Source organism: Culex quinquefasciatus, chromosome 1 (assembly GCF_015732765.1).
Source record: "Culex quinquefasciatus strain JHB chromosome 1, VPISU_Cqui_1.0_pri_paternal, whole genome shotgun sequence".
Taxonomy (NCBI): Eukaryota; Metazoa; Arthropoda; class Insecta; order Diptera; family Culicidae; genus Culex; species Culex quinquefasciatus.
The window spans coordinates 41,784,908-41,809,041 of record NC_051861.1 but is presented as its reverse complement, the minus strand read 5'-3'; the positions used below and the strand labels follow the sequence as shown (position 1 = coordinate 41,809,041).

At 39.3% G+C, this 24,134-nt stretch overlaps 1 protein-coding gene across 1 annotated transcript; it reads left to right on the top strand.

Moving 5' to 3' along the window:
- The first annotated feature begins 313 nt into the window (after positions 1-313).
- On the top strand, positions 314-23,906 carry LOC6039086 (lysyl oxidase homolog 2B). The gene is made up of 6 exons (XM_001848705.2): positions 314-760; positions 18,295-18,441; positions 18,577-18,854; positions 22,765-23,300; positions 23,368-23,525; positions 23,601-23,906. The coding sequence occupies exons 1-6, from the start codon at positions 550-552 to the stop codon at positions 23,816-23,818; spliced, it is 1,548 nt and encodes a 515-aa protein (XP_001848757.2). The 5' UTR covers positions 314-549; the 3' UTR covers positions 23,819-23,906.
- The last annotated feature ends 228 nt before the right edge of the window (positions 23,907-24,134 follow it).

Sequence of the window (24,134 nt, the reverse complement as noted above, 5' to 3'; positions counted from 1 at the left end):
TTTGCGTGACACAATTAAAATATGAATGTCTCAAATCTCGCTGCTTGTGCCAAACTGATTAGGACTGCTGCTGCTGCTGCTGGCTGGTGGTTGACGGTCAACCGTTTAGTAAACAATTTGCTCAACTTGGCGATGGTGTGGTCGCTTGTCGCAAGTCTCATTTGATTTTTTGTTGGGAAAATTTACCACAAAGTTTACTTGGAATTTCAAAACTCAGCAGAATTATGTGTGGCAAAACAGCACAACGGTGGAGATCTAAGAAGATTCGCCGGAGACAGAATGACTCTTGGCGACTACCAGAAGCTGCCGAGACCGAGAAAGATCAGTTGCTTCGCGACGGTTGATCGTTCAAGATCTGTTTTTCGTTTGTTTCAAGATGCACAATTTGTGAAAATAGAATTTTGTGTTTTTTTTTTTCTCGGCGTTTGACTGAAAATTTTCCTTTCTCCTATTATGTCACTGCCGTTGATGTGAATAAGACGAAAATACCAGGAAGTTTTGCTGTGGTTCAGCGTTAATTCGAGCTTGGTGTGATAATTGCAAGTGAAAATGAAATTTGCCACCCATCACCATCATCGATGGCACCTGCAGACCCTCGTCATCGTTGTGTGCTTCCTCGTGACGGTGGTTTTGGCTTCGCAGGAATCGGCGCTGGAAAAAGCGCGTCTTCATCGGGAAAATATGGTGCGGAAATATCTGAAAAAGCTGAAAAAAGAGGAAGGAGCTATTAAGCTGGTTGGTGGACGGGGAGATTTCGAAGGTAAGGTTTGTTGACTCTCATTCAAAATTTATGTTTACTGTAAAGAAGAAAGCTTGTTATTTAGAACTGTTGTTTTGAGCGGTGTTTGTGTACACACTGGCCAGCAGCGAAATAATGAGAAATTATAGTTTGTATAAGACTTGCACTAGGTGGTGACAAAATTCTTCAGAGTGGACGAATCTCTAACAAATTCTTTTGAAATCGTATTGATAAGGCTGGTACAAATTTTATTTAAAGTTTTGTCTCTCCTCTTGGCTCGAAAAATCAGGGGGCAAAAAATTATTTTTTCAAACATCTTCAAAATTTAAATGGAAGTACGTAAATCAGCTAAAATCAATTTAAAATGCGTTTTCCTGCGTTTAGAATAACTTTTAGCATGTGTGAGTTGATTTAATAACTATGAATTTTAGAAATTTTTCGATGTTTAGTTTTTTTTCGCTAAAATGTTTTTGTCAAAAATTTCATTTTTTGAAAATTAATGATTGCCCCCCCCCCCACTCCATCCCGGCCAGAGCCGAGGGACTACAACTTTAAAAAATATTTGCATCGGCCTAAGTAAAGTGAGCAACTCGGTCTTTTTTCTTCAATTTTAATTTTTGTATTTTTTTAATCCGACTGAAACTTTTTTGGTGCCTTCGGTATGCCCAAAGAAGCCATTTTGCATCATTGGTTTGTCCATATAATTTTCCATACAAGTTTGGCAGCTGTCCATACAAAAATGATATGTGAAAATTCAAAAATATGTATCTTTTGAATGAATTTTTTGATCGATTTGGTGTCTTCGGCAAAGTTGTAGGTATGGATATGGACTACACTGGAAAAAAATAATACACGGTAAAAAAAAATTGGTGATTTTTTTATTTAACTTTTTATCACTAATACTTGATTTACAAAAAAAAACTATTTTTTTTTAATTTGTTTTAGAGGACATAAAATTACAACTTTTCAGAAATTTCCAGGTTGTGCAAAAAATCATTGACCGAGTTATGAATTTTTGAATCAAAACTGATTTTTTCAAAAAATCGAAATTTCGGTCGTAAAAATTTTTCAACTTCATTTTTCGATGTAAAATCAAATTTGCAATCAAAAAGTACTTTAGTGAAATTTTGATAAAGTACACCGTTTTCAAGTTATAGCCATATTTGAGTGACTTTTTTGAAAATAGTCGCAGTTTTTCATTTTTTTTTAAATTAGTGCACATGTTTGCCCAGTTTTGAAAAAAATATTTTTGAAAAGCTGAGAAAATTCTCTATATTTTGCTTTTTCGGACTTTGTTGATACGACCCTTAGTTGCTGAGAAATTGCCATGCAAATGTTTAAAAACAGGAAAATTGATGTTTTTTAAGTCTCACCCAAACAACCCACCATTTTCTATCGTCAATATCTCAGCAACTAATGGTCCGATTGTCAATGTTAAAATATGAAACATTCGTGAAATTTTGAAAAAAATATTTGCAAAATTTTCAAATCAAGACTAAAATTTCAAAAAGACCAAACATTTAATATTACGGCCTTTTGATATGTTAGTCTTGATTTAAAATTTCTGTAAATATTTTTTTCGAAAAGATCGAAAAATTTCACGAATGTTTTATATTTTAACATTGTAAATCGGACCATTAGTTGCTGAGATATCGAGAAAATGGTGGGTTGTTTGGGTGAGACTTAAAAAACATCAATTTTCCTGTTTTTAAACCTTTGCATGGCAATTTCTCAGCAACTAAGGGTCGTATCAACAAAGTCCAAAAAAGCAAAATATAGAAAATTTTCTCAGCAATTCAAAAATATTTTTTTCAAAGCTGGGCAAACATGTGCACTAATTCAAAAAAATGAAAAACTGCGACTATTTTCAAAAAAGTCACTTAAATATGGCTATAACATGAAAACGGTGCACTTTACCAAAGTACTTTTTGATTGCAAATTTGATTTTACATCGAAAAATGAAGTTGAAAAATTTTTACGACCAAAATTTCGATTTTTTGAAAAAATCAGTATTGATTCAAACATTCATAACTCGGTCAATGATTTTTCGCACAACCTGGAAATTTCTGAAAAGTTGGCATTTTATGTCCTCTAAAACATATCAAAAAATAAAAAAAAAATAAAAATAGTGTTTTTTTGTAAATCAAGTTTTAGTGTTAAAAAGTTAAATAAAAAAATCACCAAATTTTTTTTACCGTGTATTATTTTTTTCCAGTGTAGTCCGTATTCATACCTACAACTTTGCCGAAGGCATCAAATCGATCAGAAAATTCCTTCAAAAGATACATATTTTTGAATTTTCACATATCATTTTTGTATGGACAGCTGCCAAATTTGTATGGAAAATTATATGGACAAACTAATGATGCAAAATGGCTTCTTTGGGCATACCGAAGGCACCAAAAAAGTTTCAGTCGGATTGAAAAATAAAAATCTAATGACCGAAATCCTAGAGAACTGCTCAAGTATCACTAATCAACCAAATTCAATTGTTAAAGTGGGACACAAATACTCTTCCAGATTCACTTCCCCGTTTTTTTTTTACCTTTTCCCAACTCAAGATCACCATTATCATTATCCTAAGTTTGGGCAAACCCCTACCAATCAGTTTGGGGTGGCGGCAAAAGATAAGGCGACTCTCCCTGAATGGAATTCGATGAAACTGTATCTATTCAAAAGCATAAAAGTCAATCTCGTTATCCTTCCTTTCGGTGAGTTGCGAAAAGAAGAGACGAAAAATGAAGGGAAAAGGGGCAAAAAACGGGGTTGCTTGCATTCTTTTGTCCTGATGGATGTCCCTATTTTTGGCTCTTCTCGTTTCTTTCTACGAATCTTGACGGTCTATTTTCCGGATCAGTCCATCCGAACAGATACAGTCCTACAAATACAGAAGGACCAACAACGGGGCTAGCTCATCATGCTGCTAGTAGCTGGGCGTGCGCTGGGGGTCGGTAAGTGTGTTATCTTTCGTCAAGGTCAGTCTGCTCCAGTGCCTTATCGAGTTTCTTTTTCCCCAACTGCTTGGCATCGTCGTGGTCTCTGTTGATCACTGGTTTAAGGACGTGTGACGAGAAATTGGATCTTGAGGTGGCACAATGACTTTCACTTGGAATTGTCTTAATTTTTATTGAATATGTATGTCCAAGTGAAAGCTGAAATCTGGTAACCATTTTGAATTGTTTTGCAAACCATTATTCACCCCTGTCATCAACTTGTTTGAATCATGCTAGGGGCAGGGGGGGCAGAATGGCCCATGGAGGCAGAATCGGCCACCCTTGGTTTTGGGCTTTAGAATGGATTTAGACCAACTGCCTTATAAAGGACGTCAAAAAACATCACCCCACCGAAAACCACGTTTGAATTCATTTTATTTTTCGAATTATGAGCAAAAATGTAAATTTGTTGACAAAACCACGCAAATGCTGTTTGTTTCGAGATTCTTAAATAAGCTTTCCCGAAAGTAAGTTTGTTTCTAAAAGTTTGTTCAATGTTTATAATCTTACCAGGAGCTATTACGAAGGTAATCAAACAACTACGGAACCTTGAAATCATTCAGAGGCTTGGTGGTGGAAGTGTTAAATTAAAATCCACTTGGGGGCAGAATGGACCACCCTTTTCCTGCCTTATAAAAACAACACTACTCGACAAAACAAAACTTGTGTCAAGGGATTGACGATATCTCATCGGTTCCTCAGAGAAAAGGCATCCCCGAATCCGATGCAATCGACAGAATTTGATTTTATGTCCACGCGGACTGACGAGAAGCTGGTAAATTTTTTAACATAAAAAAATCGAACAATTTAAAAAAAACTTGCGTCTCCTCCCAACTAGGGGAAAGTGGGGCAAGTGTAACAAGCTAAGGAAATGCTCGTTATAACCCATTAAAAACGTTAGAAAATCTGTCGGATTTTTTATTATCATCTTATTCCAGGTCTTGACTAAACTTTTGTAATAACAAGTTTTAAAAAAATCCTGTTTATCAATGTAAAAAATTGATTTTAAAATTTTTGATTTTCCGTACGTTCTACTCAACTAGTGGGGCAAGACGAACAACCCGTTGGGGCAAGAGGATCAGTGCATGAGACAACATGTTAATTTGCTAACAATTGAATTGTTATCACTTAGATACATCAGGTTAGAATGTAATTGAAACGTTTCTTTCATTTTTAGATTAAATAATAATATTTTGGTAAAAATTTAGTCGCTTTTACGAAAAAAAATTATTACTTAGATGATAAATAGTAAAATTTCATAATATCACTATATTTTGCATGGACAATTTTTTTTAACAATTGTTCATCAGTTTTTAAGTACTTTAATGTATTTATTTCTGCATAAAATATGTTGTTGCTGTAATTCGTAATTTTTTCCATACTAAAAATCCATATGGTACACTTGCCCCATCTGGACAAGAATTTTTAAAAGCTCTCTACAAAAATAACGAAAAGTTAAATCATACTTTATAACAGGTGCAAGTCATTGGTAGGGACACTACTGATCTAGGAAAAATAGCATTTTGATAAAATGAGCCTTAAAACGTGCCCTAAGCCTTATTTTGTACTTTCCAAATATTATAAGAAAACAAAGGTTTTGATAAAAACTTCATTAAATCTTATGCCCCGTGGCGTTTACGTCATTTTGGCGGTTATGTGGTAGTAGAATCAGCTAATTGCATTGCTAGCAACAATTCCTCATACTGGAAATAATCAAAATTGTACAAATTACGGCCGTAGGAGCGATTGTTCCTCTTGCCCCATATGGTCGTCTTGCCCCACCTTCCCCTATATGAGCCATCTACAAAAATATGGAGGCGCCTGGTGCATAGCCATTTCCTTTAAGCACAACGGAAACAACCAATACAAATGTATAAAAAAGTTGTCAAGTTCGGGGGGTCCACAGCTAGCATTTTTTGTACGATTATAAAAATAAATATTAAAAGTTTAAAATTAAAATATTTGAAAAACTTTTTTTTTAAATATATTTGTTTACTAAAATTTTATGTTTCTCAAAGGTCTATGGGTACTTCGGGATGTCCATGGTAATCCAAGGACTCCTAGAGTTAAGATCTATGAGTCTACCGCCGTAACAAGCAAGAGGTCGTCGGATTTTGACCCCGGATTATGTGCGTATAGCATCAGTGGATATGGTAGACTACTATATGAATGTAATGGGATGTACATGGTCATCCAAGGACTCCTGGAGCTAAGATCTACGAGTCTACCGCCGTAACAAGCAAGAGGTCGTCGGATTTTGACCCCGGATCATGTGAGTATAGCATCAGTGGATATGGTAGACTACTATATGAATGTAATGGGATGTACATGGTCATCCAAGGACTCCCTGGAGTTAAGATCTATGAGTCTACCGCCGTAACAAGCAAGAGGTCGTCGGATTTTGACCCCGGATCATGTGCGTATAGCACCAGTGGATATGGTAGACTACTATATGAATGTAATGGGATGTCCATGGTCATCCAAGGACTCCCTGGAGTTAAGATCTATGAGTCTACCGCCGTAACAAGCAAGAGGTCGTCGGATTTTGACCCCGGATTATGTGCGTATAGCATCAGTGGATATGGTAGACTACTATATGAATGTAATGGGATGTACATGGTCATCCAAGGACTCCCTGGAGCTAAGATCTACGAGTCTACCGCCGTAACAAGCAAGAGGTCGTCGGATTTTGACCCCGGATCATGTGAGTATAGCATCAGTGGATATGGTAGACTACTATATGAATGTAATGGGATGTACATGGTCATCCAAGGACTCCCTGGAGTTAAGATCTACGAGTCTACCGCCGTAACAAGCAAGAGGTCGTCGGATTTTGACCCCGGATCATGTGAGTATAGCATCAGTGGATATGGTAGACTACTATATGAATGTAATGGGATGTACATGGTCATCCAAGGACTCCCTGGAGTTAAGATCTATGAGTCTACCGCCGTAACAAGCAAGAGGTCGTCAGATTTTGACCCCGGATCATGTGCGTATAGCATCAGTGGATATGGTAGACTACTATATGAATGTAATGGGATGTACATGGTCATCCAAGGACTCCCTGGAGTTAAGATCTACGAGTCATCAGTGGATATGGTAGACTACTATATGAATGTAATGGGATGTACATGGTCATCCAAGGACTCCCTGGAGTTAAGATCTACGAGTCTACCGCCGTAACAAGCAAGAGGTCGTCGGATTTTGACCCCGGATCATGTGAGTATAGCATCAGTGGATATGGTAGACTACTATATGAATGTAATGGGATGTACATGGTCATCCAAGGACTCCCTGGAGTTAAGATCTACGAGTCTACCGCCGTAACAAGCAAGAGGTCGTCGGATTTTGACCCCGGATTATGTGCGTATAGCATCAGTGGATATGGTAGACTACTATATGAATGTAATGGGATGTACATGGTCATCCAAGGACTCCCTGGAGTTAAGATCTACGAGTCTACTGCCGTAACAAGCAAGAGGTCGTCGGATTTTGACCCCGGATCATGTGAGTATAGCATCAGTGGATATGGTAGACTACTATATGAATGTAATGGGATGTACACGGTCATCCAAGGACTCCCTGGAGTTAAGATCTACGAGTCTACCGCCGTAACAAGCAAGAGGTCGTCGGATTTTGACCCCGGATCATGTGAGTATAGCATCAGTGGATATGGTAGACTACTATATGAATGTAATGGGATGTACATGGTCATCCAAGGACTCCCTGGAGTTAAGATCTACGAGTCTACCGCCGTAACAAGCAAGAGGTCGTCGGATTTTGACCCCGGATCATGTGAGTATAGCATCAGTGGATATGGTAGACTACTATATGAATGTAATGGGATGTCCATGGTCATCCAAGGACTCCCTGGAGTTAAGATCTATGAGTCTACCGCCGTAACAAGCAAGAGGTCGTCAGATTTTGACCCCGGATCATGTGCGTATAGCATCAGTGGATATGGTAGACTACTATATGAATGTAATGGGATGTACATGGTCTTCTAAGGACTCCCTGGAGTTAAGATCTACGAGTCTACCGCCGTAACAAGCAAGATGTCGTCGGATTTTGACCCCGGATCATGTGCGTATAGCACCAGTGGATATGGTAGACTACTATATGAATGTAATGGGATGTCCATGGTCATCCAAGGACTCCCTGGAGTTAAGATCTATGAGTCTACCGCCGTAACAAGCAAGAGGTCGTCAGATTTTGACCCCGGATCATGTGAGTATAGCATCAGTGGATATGGTAGACTACTATATGAATGTAATGGGATGTACATGGTCATCCAAGGACTCCCTGGAGTTAAGATCTACGAGTCTACCGCCGTAACAAGCAAGAGGTCGTCGGATTTTGACCCCGGATCATGTGCGTATAGCATCAGTGGATATGGTTGACTACTATATGAATGTAATGGGATGTACATGGTCATCCAAGGACTCCCTGGAGTTAAGATCTACGAGTCTACCGCCGTAACAAGCAAGAGGTCGTCGGATTTTGAGCCCGGATTATGTGCGTATAGCATCAGTGGATATGGTAGACTACTATATGAATGTAATGGGATGTACATGGTCATCCAAGGACTCCCTGGAGTTAAGATCTACGAGTCTACCGCCGTAACAAGCAAGAGGTCGTCGGATTATGACCCCGGATCATGTGCGTATAGCACCAGTGGATATGGTAGACTACTATATGAATGTAATGGGATGTCCATGGTCATCCAAGGACTCCCTGAAGTTAAGATCTATGAGTCTACCGCCGTAACAAGCAAGAGGTCGTCAGATTTTGACCCCGGATCATGTGCGTATAGCACCAGTGGATATCGTAGACTACTATATGAATGTAATGGGATGTCCATGGTCATCCAAGGACTCCTGGAGTTAAGATCTACGAGTCTACCGCCGTAACAAGCAAGAGGTCGTCGGATTTTGACCCCGGATCATGTGCGTATAGCACCAGTGGATATGGTAGACTACTATATGAATGTAATGGGATGTCCATGGTCATCCAAGGACTCCCTGGAGTTAAGATCTATGAGTCTACCGCCGTAACAAGCAAGAGGTCGTCAGATTTTGACCCCGGATCATGTGAGTATAGCATCAGTGGATATGGTAGACTACTATATGAATGTAATGGGATGTACATGGTCATCCAAGGACTCCCTGGAGTTAAGATCTACGAGTCTACCGCCGTAACAAGCAAGAGGTCGTCGGATTTTGACCCCGGATCATGTGCGTATAGCATCAGTGGATATGGTTGACTACTATATGAATGTAATGGGATGTACATGGTCATCCAAGGACTCCCTGGAGTTAAGATCTACGAGTCTACCGCCGTAACAAGCAAGAGGTCGTCGGATTTTGAGCCCGGATTATGTGCGTATAGCATCAGTGGATATGGTAGACTACTATATGAATGTAATGGGATGTACATGGTCATCCAAGGACTCCCTGGAGTTAAGATCTACGAGTCTACCGCCGTAACAAGCAAGAGGTCGTCGGATTATGACCCCGGATCATGTGCGTATAGCACCAGTGGATATGGTAGACTACTATATGAATGTAATGGGATGTCCATGGTCATCCAAGGACTCCCTGAAGTTAAGATCTATGAGTCTACCGCCGTAACAAGCAAGAGGTCGTCAGATTTTGACCCCGGATCATGTGCGTATAGCACCAGTGGATATCGTAGACTACTATATGAATGTAATGGGATGTCCATGGTCATCCAAGGACTCCCTGGAGTTAAGATCTACGAGTCTACCGCCGTAACAAGCAAGAGGTCGTCGGATTTTGACCCCGGATCATGTGCGTATAGCACCAGTGGATATGGTAGACTACTATATGAATGTAATGGGATGTCCATGGTCATCCAAGGACTCCCTGGAGTTAAGATCTATGAGTCTACCGCCGTAACAAGCAAGAGGTCGTCGGATTTTGACCTCGGATCATGTGCGTATAGCATCGGTGGATATGGTAGACTACTATATGAATGTAATGGGATGTACATGGTCATCCAAGGACTCCCTGGAGTTAAGATCTACGAGTCTACCGCCGTAACAAGCAAGAGGTCGTCGGATTTTGACCCCGGATCATGTGAGTATAGCATCAGTGGATGTGGTAGACTACTATATGAATGTAATGGGATGTACATGGTCATCCAAGGACTCCCTGGAGTTAAGATCTACGAGTCTACTGCCGTAACAAGCAAGAGGTCGTCGGATTTTGACCCCGGATCATGTGAGTATAGCATCAGTGGATATGGTAGACTACTATATGAATGTAATGGGATGTACATGGTCATCCAAGGACTCCCTGGAGTTAAGATCTACAATCGATGTAAAGTTATCGAAATATTTAAGTTTGAACGATGAACAAAAGTCCTTGCTTACCACTTTAGCCAAACGGCGACCTCTTTTTTGTTACGGCGGTAGACTCGTAGATCTTAACTCCAGGGAGTCCTTGGATGACCATGTACATCCCATTACATTCATATAGTAGTCTACCATATCCACTGATGCTATACGCACATAATCCGGGGTCAAAATCCGACGACCTCTTGCTTGTTACGGCGGTAGACTCGTAGATCTTAACTCCAGGGAGTGCTTAGATGACCATGTACATCCCATTACATTCATATAGTAGTCTACCATATCCACTGATGCTATACTCACATGATCCGGGGTCAAAATCTGACGACCTCTTGCTTGTTACGGCGGTAGACTCATAGATCTTAACTCCAGGGAGTCCTTGGATGACCATGGACATCCCATTACATTCATATAGTAGTCTACCATATCCACTGGTGCTATACGCACATGATCCGGGGTCAAATCCGACGACCTCTTGCTTGTTACGGCGGTAGACTCGTAGATCTTAACTCCAGGGAGTCCTTAGAAGACCATGTACATCCCATTACATTCATATAGTAGTCTACCATATCCACTGATGCTATACGCACATGATCCGGGGTCAAAATCTGACGACCTCTTGCTTGTTACGGCGGTAGACTCATAGATCTTAACTCCAGGGAGTCCTTGGATGACCATGGACATCCCATTACATTCATATAGTAGTCTACCATATCCACTGATGCTATACTCACATGATCCGGGGTCAAAATCCGACGACCTCTTGCTTGTTACGGCGGTAGACTCGTAGATCTTAACTCCAGGGAGTCCTTGGATGACCATGTACATCCCATTACATTCATATAGTAGTCTACCATATCCACTGATGCTATACTCACATGATCCGGGGTCAAAATCCGACGACCTCTTGCTTGTTACGGCGGTAGACTCGTAGATCTTAACTCCAGGGAGTCCTTGGATGACCGTGTACATCCCATTACATTCATATAGTAGTCTACCATATCCACTGATGCTATACTCACATGATCCGGGGTCAAAATCCGACGACCTCTTGCTTGTTACGGCAGTAGACTCGTAGATCTTAACTCCAGGGAGTCCTTGGATGACCATGTACATCCCATTACATTCATATAGTAGTCTACCATATCCACTGATGCTATACGCACATAATCCGGGGTCAAAATCCGACGACCTCTTGCTTGTTACGGCGGTAGACTCGTAGATCTTAACTCCAGGGAGTCCTTGGATGACCATGTACATCCCATTACATTCATATAGTAGTCTACCATATCCACTGATGCTATACGCACATGATCCGGGGTCAAAATCTGACGACCTCTTGCTTGTTACGGCGGTAGACTCATAGATCTTAACTCCAGGGAGTCCTTGGATGACCATGTACATCCCATTACATTCATATAGTAGTCTACCATATCCACTGATGCTATACTCACATGATCCGGGGTCAAAATCCGACGACCTCTTGCTTGTTACGGCGGTAGACTCGTAGATCTTAACTCCAGGGAGTCCTTGGATGACCATGTACATCCCATTACATTCATATAGTAGTCTACCATATCCACTGATGCTATGATGATGATCCGGGGTCAAAATCCGACGACCTCTTGCTTGTTACGGCGGTAGACTCGTAGATCTTAGCTCCAGGGAGTCCTTGGATGACCATGTACATCCCATTACATTCATATAGTAGTCTACCATATCCACTGATGCTATACGCACATAATCCGGGGTCAAAATCCGACGACCTCTTGCTTGTTACGGCGGTAGACTCATAGATCTTAACTCTAGGGAGTCCTTGGATTACCATGGACATCCCGAAGTACCCATAGACCTTTGAGAAACATAAAATTTTAGTAAACAAATATATTTAAAAAAAAAGTTTTTCAAATATTTTAATTTTAAACTTTTAATATTTATTTTTATAATCGTACAAAAAATGCTAGCTGTGGACCCCCCGAACTTGACAACTTTTTTATACATTTGTATTGGTTGTTTCCATTGTGCTTAAAGGAAATGGCTATGCACCAGGCGCCTCCATATTTTTGTAGATGGCTCATATAGTTGGGAGGAGACGCAAGTTTTTTTTTAAATTGTTTGATTTTTTTATGTTAAAAAATTTACCAGCTTCTCGTCAGTCCGCGTGTTCATAAAATCAAATTCTGTCGATTGCATCGGATTCGGGGATGCCTTTTCTCTGAGGAACCGATGAGATATCGTCAATCCCTTGACACAAGTTTTGTTTTGTCGAGTAGTGAATCAAAAGTTACGAAAATTTAGCTAAACCCGGGCAGACGGTAATAACAAAATTGATAATATTTCAATAACAAATCCTGTTAACATAACAAAAAGTGTTATTATTTTATCCTGAAGTTCAACTTCAAGAAGAAAAAATAATAACAGTTTCTGATAAAATAACAAAATTTGGTATTGAAGTGATATTATCAGTGTTGCAAAAGAGTGATAGAAAAGCTATCAATAGATTATCTCTGCACCAAAAATATCCGAGAGTATAGCGGCCGTCACTATAGCTTGTGAGATCTCTTCTTGTGTCTCGTGATTCCCAGCGATGCCATTCTCTCTCTATCACTCCTTCCCTTTTCCTTGACTATGCGCTCTCACCGCTGAGTCTCTCAACCTCTCCGAAAACTGTAATGAGAGAACGCGAGATGGCGATTAGGAGCCGACCACGCATGACGCCCCTTCAAACTGCATTTGCAAAATTGGTTTTGTGGCGGCTTTTGTGGTTAAACGCTGTTGCGGTAGGATGTTCGTGGAAGCGAGAAGAGAGAAAAGGAAAATGTCAATCGCGAGTGGGTAAACACGAAAACGTGTTCGGCTATGTTCGGCGCTGAGAGTTTCAATGAAGAGAGAAGAGCAGTTGTATTTGAGGCATGAATATTCAGGCGAGATAATTGAAGTTGCTGAGAGCTGATATTTTGATATTTTAACAACCCTGGATATTATATTGAAAAAAAATTTATAACACGCTAATAAGAGGAAATGTTATACATTTCAAAAACTCTCTTAATAACAAAATTTGTTATTCGTTCGGTATACTGACTTAGAAATAAAATTACTATAAACCGCACCAATGGAAATGTTTCTAAGTATCCATAACACAATCTGTTATTATTTTTTCTTTTGTTAAATATGTTTAGATCTTTGGGACAATTTTGTCTAATTACGTCGGGGTCATTATTTTGGCCATGAAATGGAGTCCTTAAGCTAAAATTATTCTAAAAAGTTGAAATTTTGAAAGTTGATTTTTTTAAATTATTTGATATACCCCCTAAGGGACTTTGCTAAAATTGGCTAGAACTATGGGATAATTTTGACCAATTTCGTCAGGGTCATTATTTTGGCCATGAAATGGGGTCCTTAAGCTAAAATTATTCTAAAAAGTTGAAATTTTAGAAGTTGATTTTTTAAATTATTTGTTATACCCCCTAAGAGACTTTGCTAAAATTGGCTAGAACTATGGGATAATTTTGACCAATTTCATCGGGGTCATTTATTTTACCATGAAATGGGGTTTCAAGCTAAAATTAATCCGATAAAATTAACTTTTGCGAGTTCATTTTTTTTTAATTTTGTTATATTCCCTAACAGAATTGATTTATTTATTGAGAATTTTTGAAGTGTGAATAACAAAAACTGTTATTATTTTCAGAGCCAGGAAGTCGGAGCTGACGTTGAAGTTCGAACAATTTTCAGCAACTTTTACTTGGAGTCGGAATCTGTGAAGTCGGGTATTTTTGGAGAGCTGAAGTCGTCGTTGACGTCATATCCTGCATCCAGAGTCGGAGTTGTCTTCAAAGTATGGATTCAAAGTCGCCTGGAGGTACCCTACTCTGCAGCCCTGACTAGTACAGAGGAGTTATGGCAACTGCAGGTTTATTTGCAAATTACAAATAAACCAAAACAATTTTTTTTTTGTTATGGAGACATACCAGTTCAATAACATTTTTTGTTATTATGCTGCTCCACCTCTCCGCACAAAATAACAAATCTTGTTATTCCTTCATGATTCCTTCTGTGTTATTGGTTTGTTATTGCAATAACAACATAATAACAGTTTAAGTTGTTCTTCGAACAAATCTTTGTTATTGATTTTTGTTATTTTAACAACTAATCCAATCATCCCAATAACATACTTCGATATTCTCACTATATCAAAAACTGACCTTCCCAAGATATTTCCGTCTGCTCGGGAATGGATTATTTCACTCCTGGTAGCTTCACAAATCACGTTTAATGCAACATTTGTTGATTTTTAAGTTGTTTTGATGCTTATTTGTAAAAATAGTGTCTTATTTCAACATATTATAACTATTTTCAAAATTTTTTTGTTTTGGTAAGTGACTATTTTCATAAAAGTGGTATAACTTCATGGAAACTACGTTAGAAAGGTCCCTTTAATCATTTATTATCTCCCTTCAACGTTTTATTAGACAAAATGGCTTGTTTTCTAAGGTGGCCCATTCTGCCCCGCACCCAGGAAAAGTAACAAAAAAAAAAAACTTTTTTTTAAAGTGGCTCAAAAATAGTTTTCAGCTAAAAATTTTCATCAGCCAAGTATACAACATTGAAGGGAACATCCCAAAGCATAAACCTACTACACTGAATTCATAAATTTGTATGTTTTTCCATGGTTTTTGTCGCATTTTACTTAGGCGGGCCGTTCTGCTTCCCCTGCCCCTATAACTCGAAAATATTTGGAATAGAGTATGGTTGAGGAAACTCACGTTCAGGTTCAAAGAAAAACATTGTTTGTCCAATATTAATGGATGCTTTTTTTAATATTTCATTTTGTGCAAATTTAAATTTACTTTGTATGAATTCACATTTGATATTATAATTACACAGTAGTTAGTCGATGTTAGTAGACGATTAACAAGTTCTTAAACAAAAAGGTCGCCCTCAGCAAAACCCAAGAGAAACATTGCATTTTGCAAATTTGCTAAGTTGCGCCGCAAAACGCTGTCGCGTTTGTTATGAATTTGTTAGCAGTGGTCTTCAATGTGTTCCGTTTTATTGAATATCTCGAAAAGGCGCAAAAATCGAATTGTTGACTCTTAGGCTCAATTCTGACAGCAGATTCAGATTTCGTTAGGGTGGTCCCATATGGTTTTCCCTTGAAAATAAGACTTTTTCAAATGAAGATAACTCGAGTTTAAAGAAAAAACACCCCTGAGATTTTTTCAGCGTTTGTAGTGCTGAATCTCCTCTTTCAAATGCAACCTAGCGCTTAAAATTTGGCTTGCGCCTTTTCGAGATATTCATTTAAACGGAACGCCTTGCATATGTTTACATGAAAATGGCTGTAACTGTTGACCCTTAAATCCAAATTGACCTGTTCAAAATGAAAATGTTGTATTTGTAGAGCTCTAAGAGTGTCCCGAACATTACTTTTCTCTAAATCTTAACCCTGAATTGCCACGTTAAAAAAACAGATTTTTGAAGGTTTGCTCAGATGCTTTCCATAAATTTGGTTGTGGAAGGCGTAGATTACGAGATAAAATTTTGGTGTCTCCGACAAAGTTGCTTGGATTGGCAAGCTCAACAACTTTCTAGAAGAAAAAAAATTTCCAATTTTTTTTAAATTTTCAACCAACCCATTTTCGGAAAAAAACATTTTTTGTACGCTAAAAAATAAACTTCTTAACCAATTCTAAGCTACTTCAGTTGGAGTGAAATTAGTTCAAAGTTATTTTTACGGAATTTGCAATTTCTCAGGTTTTGAAAGGTCCCCTTGTAACGTCATGATTCGAACTCCCGGACGCTTCGAAACCCGGACACTTCAACTTGCTTTATCAATTATTTGGATATAAGTGCGCATTATGAATGTCAAAACTGTGTTATTTGATGAATTCTAACATCAACTTTCATTTAAAGATTGTTTGAACGCTGTAGTTAATGCCGAAACAATTAAATAAAATAAAATTATAAGTTTACCAAAAATGCGAAACATTTCAACAGAAATATTTCATAGGCGTCCGAAGCACCGGGAAGGCAAAGCAGAAATTAGTGGTTTTGATTTCCTTAAATTCTAGCCATTTTTATATAAACTATCAATTGTTTTGATGTTAACAGCTTATTTGAGACCTAAAGAATGCCATTCACTAACATTTCAGTCCAAATTTGTGCTATTCATAAGTAAAATCGAGTGTCCGGAATTTGAAGCAAAAGTGTCCGGATTTCGAATCAGCTCTTATCAGTGTCCGGGATTCGAAGCACAACAAGTCATTTTAATTTTCAAATTCTGCTGAAAAATTGTTAGAAAAGACATATTTTGCATGCATTCCCTTAAAACTGACTATTTATACTATATCCTGATGATATTTCTACATTTCCAACTTATTACATGTTTTTTTGCCAGCTATAACAAAAATAATATGGTACTAAGTGTCCGGATTTCGAATCATGACGTTACAAGTATAGGCGCCATAAGAGGAGAGCGCCCTTAATTCACCAACAGCGACTAACTAGTTCTAAATCGTACAGCTCAGCCCTGGACCCCTCTTCGATTTGCGTGAAACCGAGGTCCGATTTTTGATATCTCGTGACGGAGGGGTGGTACCGCGACCATTTGGTACCACTTCGATACCTTTGGATCTCCTTTGGGATGATCTAGGTCCTCCAAAGTGTCCTGGAATACAGATCTTAGAGTCTACCACCGTAACAACACGATTCTATCAAGTTTCCTCACCCCGTACTTACTCTCATCTTTCGAACCATGAAAATCAAGAATCAACCCGAAGCAGCAGAAGTTGAAAATGTCACGTGAATTCCGGCTCGGATCCAGTACGGATCCGTTTTTACATTCGATGGCCATCCGTTCTCCGTCACGGAAAGTGCCTCCGGGGAGGAATGAAAAAAAAAAACTTGGGGATAAAGAGATTTTGTCCACGTGTCCTGACCCTCGTCCCGGGCCCCACCAGATTGCTTCCTCTCTCAGGGCCAATCCACTCGCGATGTAAAGGTAAAGCAATTTATCTGTTTCACTTTTTTTTTGTCCAGTTTAAGTTTGCCTTTTAAGACAGGTAAAAACGAATGCTTTTGGGGGAATTTCCATTGGTTGATTGCAATGAAAACAGGTGATTTTCTGTAAATTGTTGAATGATTTTTAAATTTGGAGAAATAAAAATAAAAAATCACAATTTTAAAACTACAATACGAAGAAAGGCACAAATATAAGAAAGAAGCATTCTTAATCATAAGTATAAAAACATTAAAAGTTACGAACTTTGATGTAACTTCTGTTTTTTTTTTTCTTTGAAAGAACATTCAACAAATTATTTTGGAAGGCATAGAAAATTAAAAATTTACAAGTATAAAACTTAAAAATAACATGAAGAAGCTTTAAGTTCACTTGAAACTCAACAAATATCTTAGGAAGTTAAAAACAAACTATGGAATTTTTTTTTTTTTTTTTTTTTTTTGAAAGGTCCATTAAACCACATTTTTAGTTTTTTTTTTCTTTTTGGGTGTTTTAATTACCCCTGACTCAAGGGGGTTTCAAAAACACCCAAAAAGCAAAAACTGGAAATTTGGTTTATTGGACCTTTCAAAACAAAAAAACTCCAGAACTAAACAAAAATTGAAGACCCAACAAACTGACTGCAAATGTCAACCGAAAAGAAGTAAAAACCCGGACAAGAGTCAATTCCTTCCTTGAGGGGGGGAAAGCAAATTGGATTTTATCGTTTGTGTATTTGGGAAAACTGAAAGTTTTCCTCGTTATTCCCTCGGGGGCAAACGAGCTCCCAGACAGTCGCTTTCCCGGGTGAAAATCGGCCAGGCCGAAGATTGGAGAGAGATAAGTTGAAGATAAAAGTATTTTTCCTGGGGCAAAAGGAAAAAAAAGTTTGGGCCTTTGAATATGTATGGAACACAGTTGGGTTGTTTATTTCGATTCGAAATCGAATGGCAGTGTGGATTAGAGTCGTTATAGCGATCAATATTTTATCGGTGTTTGACGGGAAATTTTCGGTGGGATTAAACTGAAGATGCTCAGTGAGATTCGCCTGTTTATTGTTTCTGGTGGATATGAAGTTTTATGAATTCAGGGTGATTTGAGGGGATCGATGCTGTTCCTCAATGTCTTTTGGAACATTTTAATTGAGCAAACTGAACCCTTTCAATAAAATTCCTCCTAATTCCAGGCAACATCGAAATCTTCCACGACGGCCGTTGGGGTGCGATCTGCGACGACGAGTGGGATTCGACCGAGGCGGAAGTGGTCTGCCGGCAGTTGGGCTTCCCCGGCCACCTCAAGCCCACCCACAGTGGCCACTTTGGGAAGGCGAAGCGTAAGTAAATTAATCCGACAAAAGCCGCTTAATGCCCGGCTTTTTGGTTCTTCAACTTCAGTAACTTCAGTTGGCCACTCTGCCAGGAGTGTGTGTCTTTAATTTGAATTTTGTGTGCTCGTGCCGTTTGAAAAGGAAAGTTCTGGATGGATAATCTGTTCTGCACCGGGAAGGAGCGCGAGCTGGCCGATTGTCACTTTGACGGATGGGGCCACAGTGACTGCGAGCCGAGTGAGGCTGCCGGGGTAATTTGTCAGGATGATCAACAAGAGGAGCAGGACGAGCAGGAAGACAGCCTGACCGAAAAGCCAATTCCAGAGCGGCTTAAGCCAAAAATGGCACGCCTGGAGACGGCCGAGGGGTTTGAGGTGCGGCTGGCCGGAGGCAGAATACCGAACGAGGGACGAGTTGAGGTAGGTGGTAACAACTCTGGAGGTTTTTTTAAGGGTCCGAAAAAACCCCAAACTTTCTGTTTTGAATTTTTTAGCATACTCAGAAGGCCTTTCTTCATGTAATCGATATTCCCTAGAAAAAAATTCTAACAACCATGAGAATGTCTTTCATAAAATATTTTGGAGTGTTTTTGTACTTCAATTAAATTTTCGAACAAAAAATCTAAACATCAACAAAATTTAGCTTCAAGAACATGTTGTGCAATAATAAAAAACCATTTTTGATAAGTTTTTTGCCATCAATCCATTGAGTTCTTGATGTTAGTCGTGGGCAAAAACTGGTTTCACGGGTGGGCGAAAATTGGATTTAGGGGGGCGCAAATAGGCACTTCAGCGCACCGAAACCGAAAACCATAAATTTCTATTGAATTCTCGTCAAATTTTCCAAAATTCCCACTATAAAGTGGGCGATTTTTGGGTCCCCTACCCTATGTGCAAAAAATGTCACTCAATTTTCTCAGCACTTCGACGTCGTCGTGCTATCTTGTCGCACCCGCCATTTTGACGTTCCGAGAAAAACGCGTTTTAATGTTTGACCTTGAATATACAAAAACGAGCGCACGCAATGTAAACAATAACAAACACGTTTTGTTTGGCTGACCATTCTGTGCATTGTCCCGAAGTTTGGTTGAAGTTGGTTGCTGGAGTCCCGAGTTATAATTACAAATGTTTACGGTAGTCTAGCTTGTACGTGCGACAAACGCATCCTGACTTTCCTGGCCTGAAATCCCTTTGGCCTTTTGTCGCACTTACATCAATTTTCATGGCGTGACAAGATAGCACGACAAGATTGAAACTACTTTCATATGAAAAGTGACAAAAATGCACGGAGTTTTTTCGGTTTTTGTTGAATATCTCAGGATTGAAATCGAATTTTGGGGATCTGTGAAGGTCAAAAGGTGAGGCATTGTGAGCTGCACAAAATGGCGTTCTTAACTCAATTTGGCCCAAAATGCACGTACGACAAGTTAGCACGATGGCGACGACTTGCTGAACCGATTCTGGTCCAACAAACCGCATTCAACTCGGTTTGGAGTCCCATATGTCGCTAATAAATTTCATGAACTTTCGATAAGTTGTTCAAAAGTTATGTATAAAAATGTGTTTTCGCATAGATCCGAAAGTCTAATAATAAATGTCCGGAAATCCTATGAAGTATCATAATGATATATGGGTCATTCCATGACAACTGGGTACACTGTTGGACTCGACTTTCACCGATTCAGACAAAACTGGGTGGAAACGTCCATCTATCGATAGTTGACAGAAATCTGAAATTTGGTGCCGATTGGACCATCCTTTCTACTTTGGCACCCCCCTCTTTTTTGACCATTTTCTAAAAAACTTTTTATTTTTGCCTTTCTTACAAGAGAAAGGTTTAAGGTTTGCTTTTAGAAAACCCCTTTTTTCAGAAATCTTCAAAAATTCGTGCATGACGGGTATTCGTCCCCGAAAAAAAAATCCTACTACTATTTAGATGGTTTTGATGCGCTCTTTCGATTGAATTCTTTCCCGAAACCCGGAACTCAAAGCCTGATTTTTTAGTGCTCTTTTTCTGAAATACTTGGGCGATGTCTGTATCCGTTCTTAAAAATTGGAAAACCACTCGAAAAACCCACAATTTTTATAATTCGGATTTGTAGCCGTGGGGTCGGAGACGAACATTTTATTTTTCGATTCATAATTTCGACCAGTAAATGTGGTCAAAGCCATTTTTAGAGGTATTTTTTGGACAATTTTACAGATGAGCAATTCTCTACCAAAACCGGAAATGGATTTTATTAGTTTTTTTTATTTGGCTCAAACTTTGTGGGGGCCTTCCCTATGACCAAAGAAGCTATTTTGTGTCATTGATTCACCCATACAAGTCTCCATACAATTTTGACAGCTGTCCATACAAAAATGGTACGTAAATATTCGAATATCTGTAAAATTTGAATAAATTTTCTGATTAATTTGGTGTCTTGGGCAAAGTTGAAGGTATTGTTGAGGACTATTGAGAAAAAATAGGTACACGGAAAAAAATTGCCGATTTTTTAATTAACATTTTTTCACAAAATCTCAATTTCCCAAAATACGTATTTGAGCAACTCTCTACGAAATCGGCCGATTTCGACCATTTTTATTTTTTTGTATTTTTTGATTTGACTTAAACTTTGTGGGGGCCTTCCCTATAACCAAATAAGCTATTTTGCGTCATTGGTTCACCCATACAAGTCTCCATACAATTTTGGCTGCTGTTCATACAAAAATGGTATGTAAATATTCAAACAGCTGTAACTTTTGAGTGAATTTTCTGATCAATTTGGTGTCTTGGGCAAAGTTGTAGGTATTTTTGAGGACTTTTCAGAAAAAAATAGGTACACGGGAAAAAAATTTGTACGTATTTTTTGACTTTCGAGATTTTTTGATATGTTTTAGGGGACAACACCCCGCAACTTTTGAGCCATACAGAAACATGGTCAAAAAATCTGCCACCGGGTTAAGAATTTTTGAAAAAATAGTGATTTTTGGGAAAAAAATCGAAATTTCATGCAAAAACAAATTTGACGTAATTTTTTGATGTAAAATTGAATTTCCAATCGAAAAGTTCTGTACAGATTTTTTTGATAAAAGGCTCTGTTTTCAAGATATAGCCACCGAAAGTTTGATTTTAGCGAAAAATTTGCAGTTTTTCGATTTTTAAAATTAGTGACCATGAGTGATCACTTCTAATTTTTTTTTAAAAAGTTCAGAAAATTTGCTATAAGATTGTCTAAAAGACATTAAAGATTGGACCTCTGGTTGCTGAGATATAGCGGCTTAAAGAAAAAGAAACACGAAAATTGAAGTTTATTAAGTCTCACCCAAACAGCTTACCATTTTCTAATGTCGATACCTCAGCAACTAATGGTCCGATTTTCAATGTTAAAACATGAAACATTCGTAAAAATTTCCTTGTCCTTCCAACTTTGCCGAAGACACCAAAACGATCAAAAAGTTTCTTCAAAAGATACAGATTTTTGAATTTTCATGCATCATTTTTGTATGGCCAGCTGCCAAATTTGTATGGAAATTTACATGGACAAACTAATGATGGAAAATGGCTTCTTTGGGCATACCGAAGGCACCAAAAAAGTTTCAGCTGGATTAAAAAATACAAAAAAAATCGAATGACCGAAATTCATATGCAAAAATGTTACATTGGATGTATCAAAATTAGTGACAAAATCAAATTTCTATCAATGTCACCCCGGGCTATCAAAGTCACCCCAGTTTACGGTAACTATCGTCGTGTCGTGTCGTGTCAAATCGTCGCCGTCGTGCTAACTTGTCGTACGTGCATGTTGAGCCAAATTGAGTTAGGAACGCCATTTTGTGCAGCTCACAATGTCTTACTTTTGACCTTCACAGATCCCCAAAATTCGATTTCAATCCTGAGATATTCCATAAAACCGAACAAAAACTCCGTGCATTTTTGCCACATTTCATATGAAAGAAGTTTCAATCTTGTCGTGCTATCTTGGCTCAGCTTGAAAATTGATGTAAGTGCGGCAAATGGCCAAATGGATTTCAGGTCAGAACGCGTTTTCGAATATTACTCGGGACTCCGGCAACCAAACTCAGCCATTGGCTTCGGGCAATGCACAGAATGGTCAACCAAATAAACCGTGTTTGTTATTGTTTACATTGAGTTTATCTCGGAACGTCAAAAAGCGACGTACGACATGATAGCACGACGGCGTCGAAATGTCAGTCGACCGTTTTAGACGTAGAATTTACAGGATTTGGGCAAACCAATAACATCAACGTTTTCTAACATCAACTTCAAATATGTCCAGTTGTGTTATTGCAAACTAATACTAATTGTAATTTGCTCTTCATCAATTAGGTCCGCATCGCCGGCAGGCCTTGGGGCTCGATCTGCGCCGACGGTTGGTCCCTGCTGGAGGGTAACGTCGTGTGCCGGCAGCTGGGCATGGGCTACGCCAACGACGCCATCCAGACGGACTTTTTCGGTGGTTCCAACCGGTCCGAGATCGTGCTCAGTGGAACCGAGTGCTACGGCAACGAGAGTAGCTTGGCCGAGTGCGCCCACCACGAGGTCACTTCGTGGGCATCGTGCAGCGAACGGGGGAGCCACGTGGCTGCGGTGACCTGCGTGGACAAGATGGCCGACCTGGCGTTTGACCACGTGGAGATGGAGCAGTCGCTGCACCTGGAGGATCGACTGATGTACTTGCTGCAGTGTGCGATGGAGGAGAATTGTGTGGCGACGCAAGCTTACGAGATTCAGCGGGATAATCCAAATTGGCACCTGGAGACGAGGAGGCTGATGAAGTTTACGGCCCGGGTGCTCAACACGGGCACAGCCGACTTCCGGCCGCACATTCCGAAGCATCTGTGGGAGTGGCACCTGTGTCACATGTAAGTTTGAGCCGTTTTCGTCAGAGAGTCATTAAGTATTCATGCTTCTTTTTATTCATTTCTGCAGGCACTACCACAGCATGGAAGTTTTTGCGACGTTCGATATCTACGACCGGCACGGTAAAAAGGTCGCCGAGGGACATAAAGCGTCCTTCTGTCTGGAGGACAACCAGTGCCTTCCCGGAACGGAACCAAAGTACGCGTGTGCCAACTACGGAGATCAAGGTCGGTTTTTTAAATGACTTTCATTCAAAAAAAAAAAATATGAAAAACTTTAACCATCAAAATGTCTCCCTTCAGGAATTTCCATCAACTGCGCGGACATTTACCGGCACAACATCGACTGCCAGTGGGTGGACATCAGCGAGCTGGACACTGGCCTGTACACGCTGAAGGTGGCCATCAATCCGGAGTTTAAGGTGCCGGAAATGAGCTACGACAACAATGCGGCCATTTGCTCGCTGCTGTACACGGAGACGTACGCCCGGGCGTTCGACTGTCGGATGGTGCGACCCTAGGAGGAAGGCAAAGAGAGGAAGGGAGGAGGGGCAAATTATGTTCTGTAACAAAAGCGCAAAATAAATTGGCAATAAGTGCCAAAACCAATGCGTTCGATTTATTTAGTACTTAATTGAGTTTTGTAATTAGTTTTGTGGTTAAAATCCTCAATAAGCAGAGCTTTCACTACGTGATTTGGTTAAAAGTAATGGTAAGTATTTGGGATTTGATAACATTACTAGCAATCATTGACTGTGTGATATATATATAAAAAAATATCTTATTGTACAGTTAAACCTCGCATAGTACGCAGGCGTTACGCTTTGTATTTCTTCG

What these genes read in the sequence shown, in the direction of transcription:
- LOC6039086 (XM_001848705.2), top strand. Translation starts at nt 550, where the DNA reads ATGAAATTTGCCACCCATCACCATCATCGATGGCACCTGCAGACCCTC. An exon ending in CGAACGAGGGACGAGTTGAG is followed by an intron (nt 18,855 to 22,764) that starts GTAGGTGGTAAC and finishes TTCATCAATTAG; the next exon opens with GTCCGCATCGCCGGCAGGCC. An exon ending in GAGTGGCACCTGTGTCACAT is followed by an intron (nt 23,301 to 23,367) that starts GTAAGTTTGAGC and finishes TCATTTCTGCAG; the next exon opens with GCACTACCACAGCATGGAAG.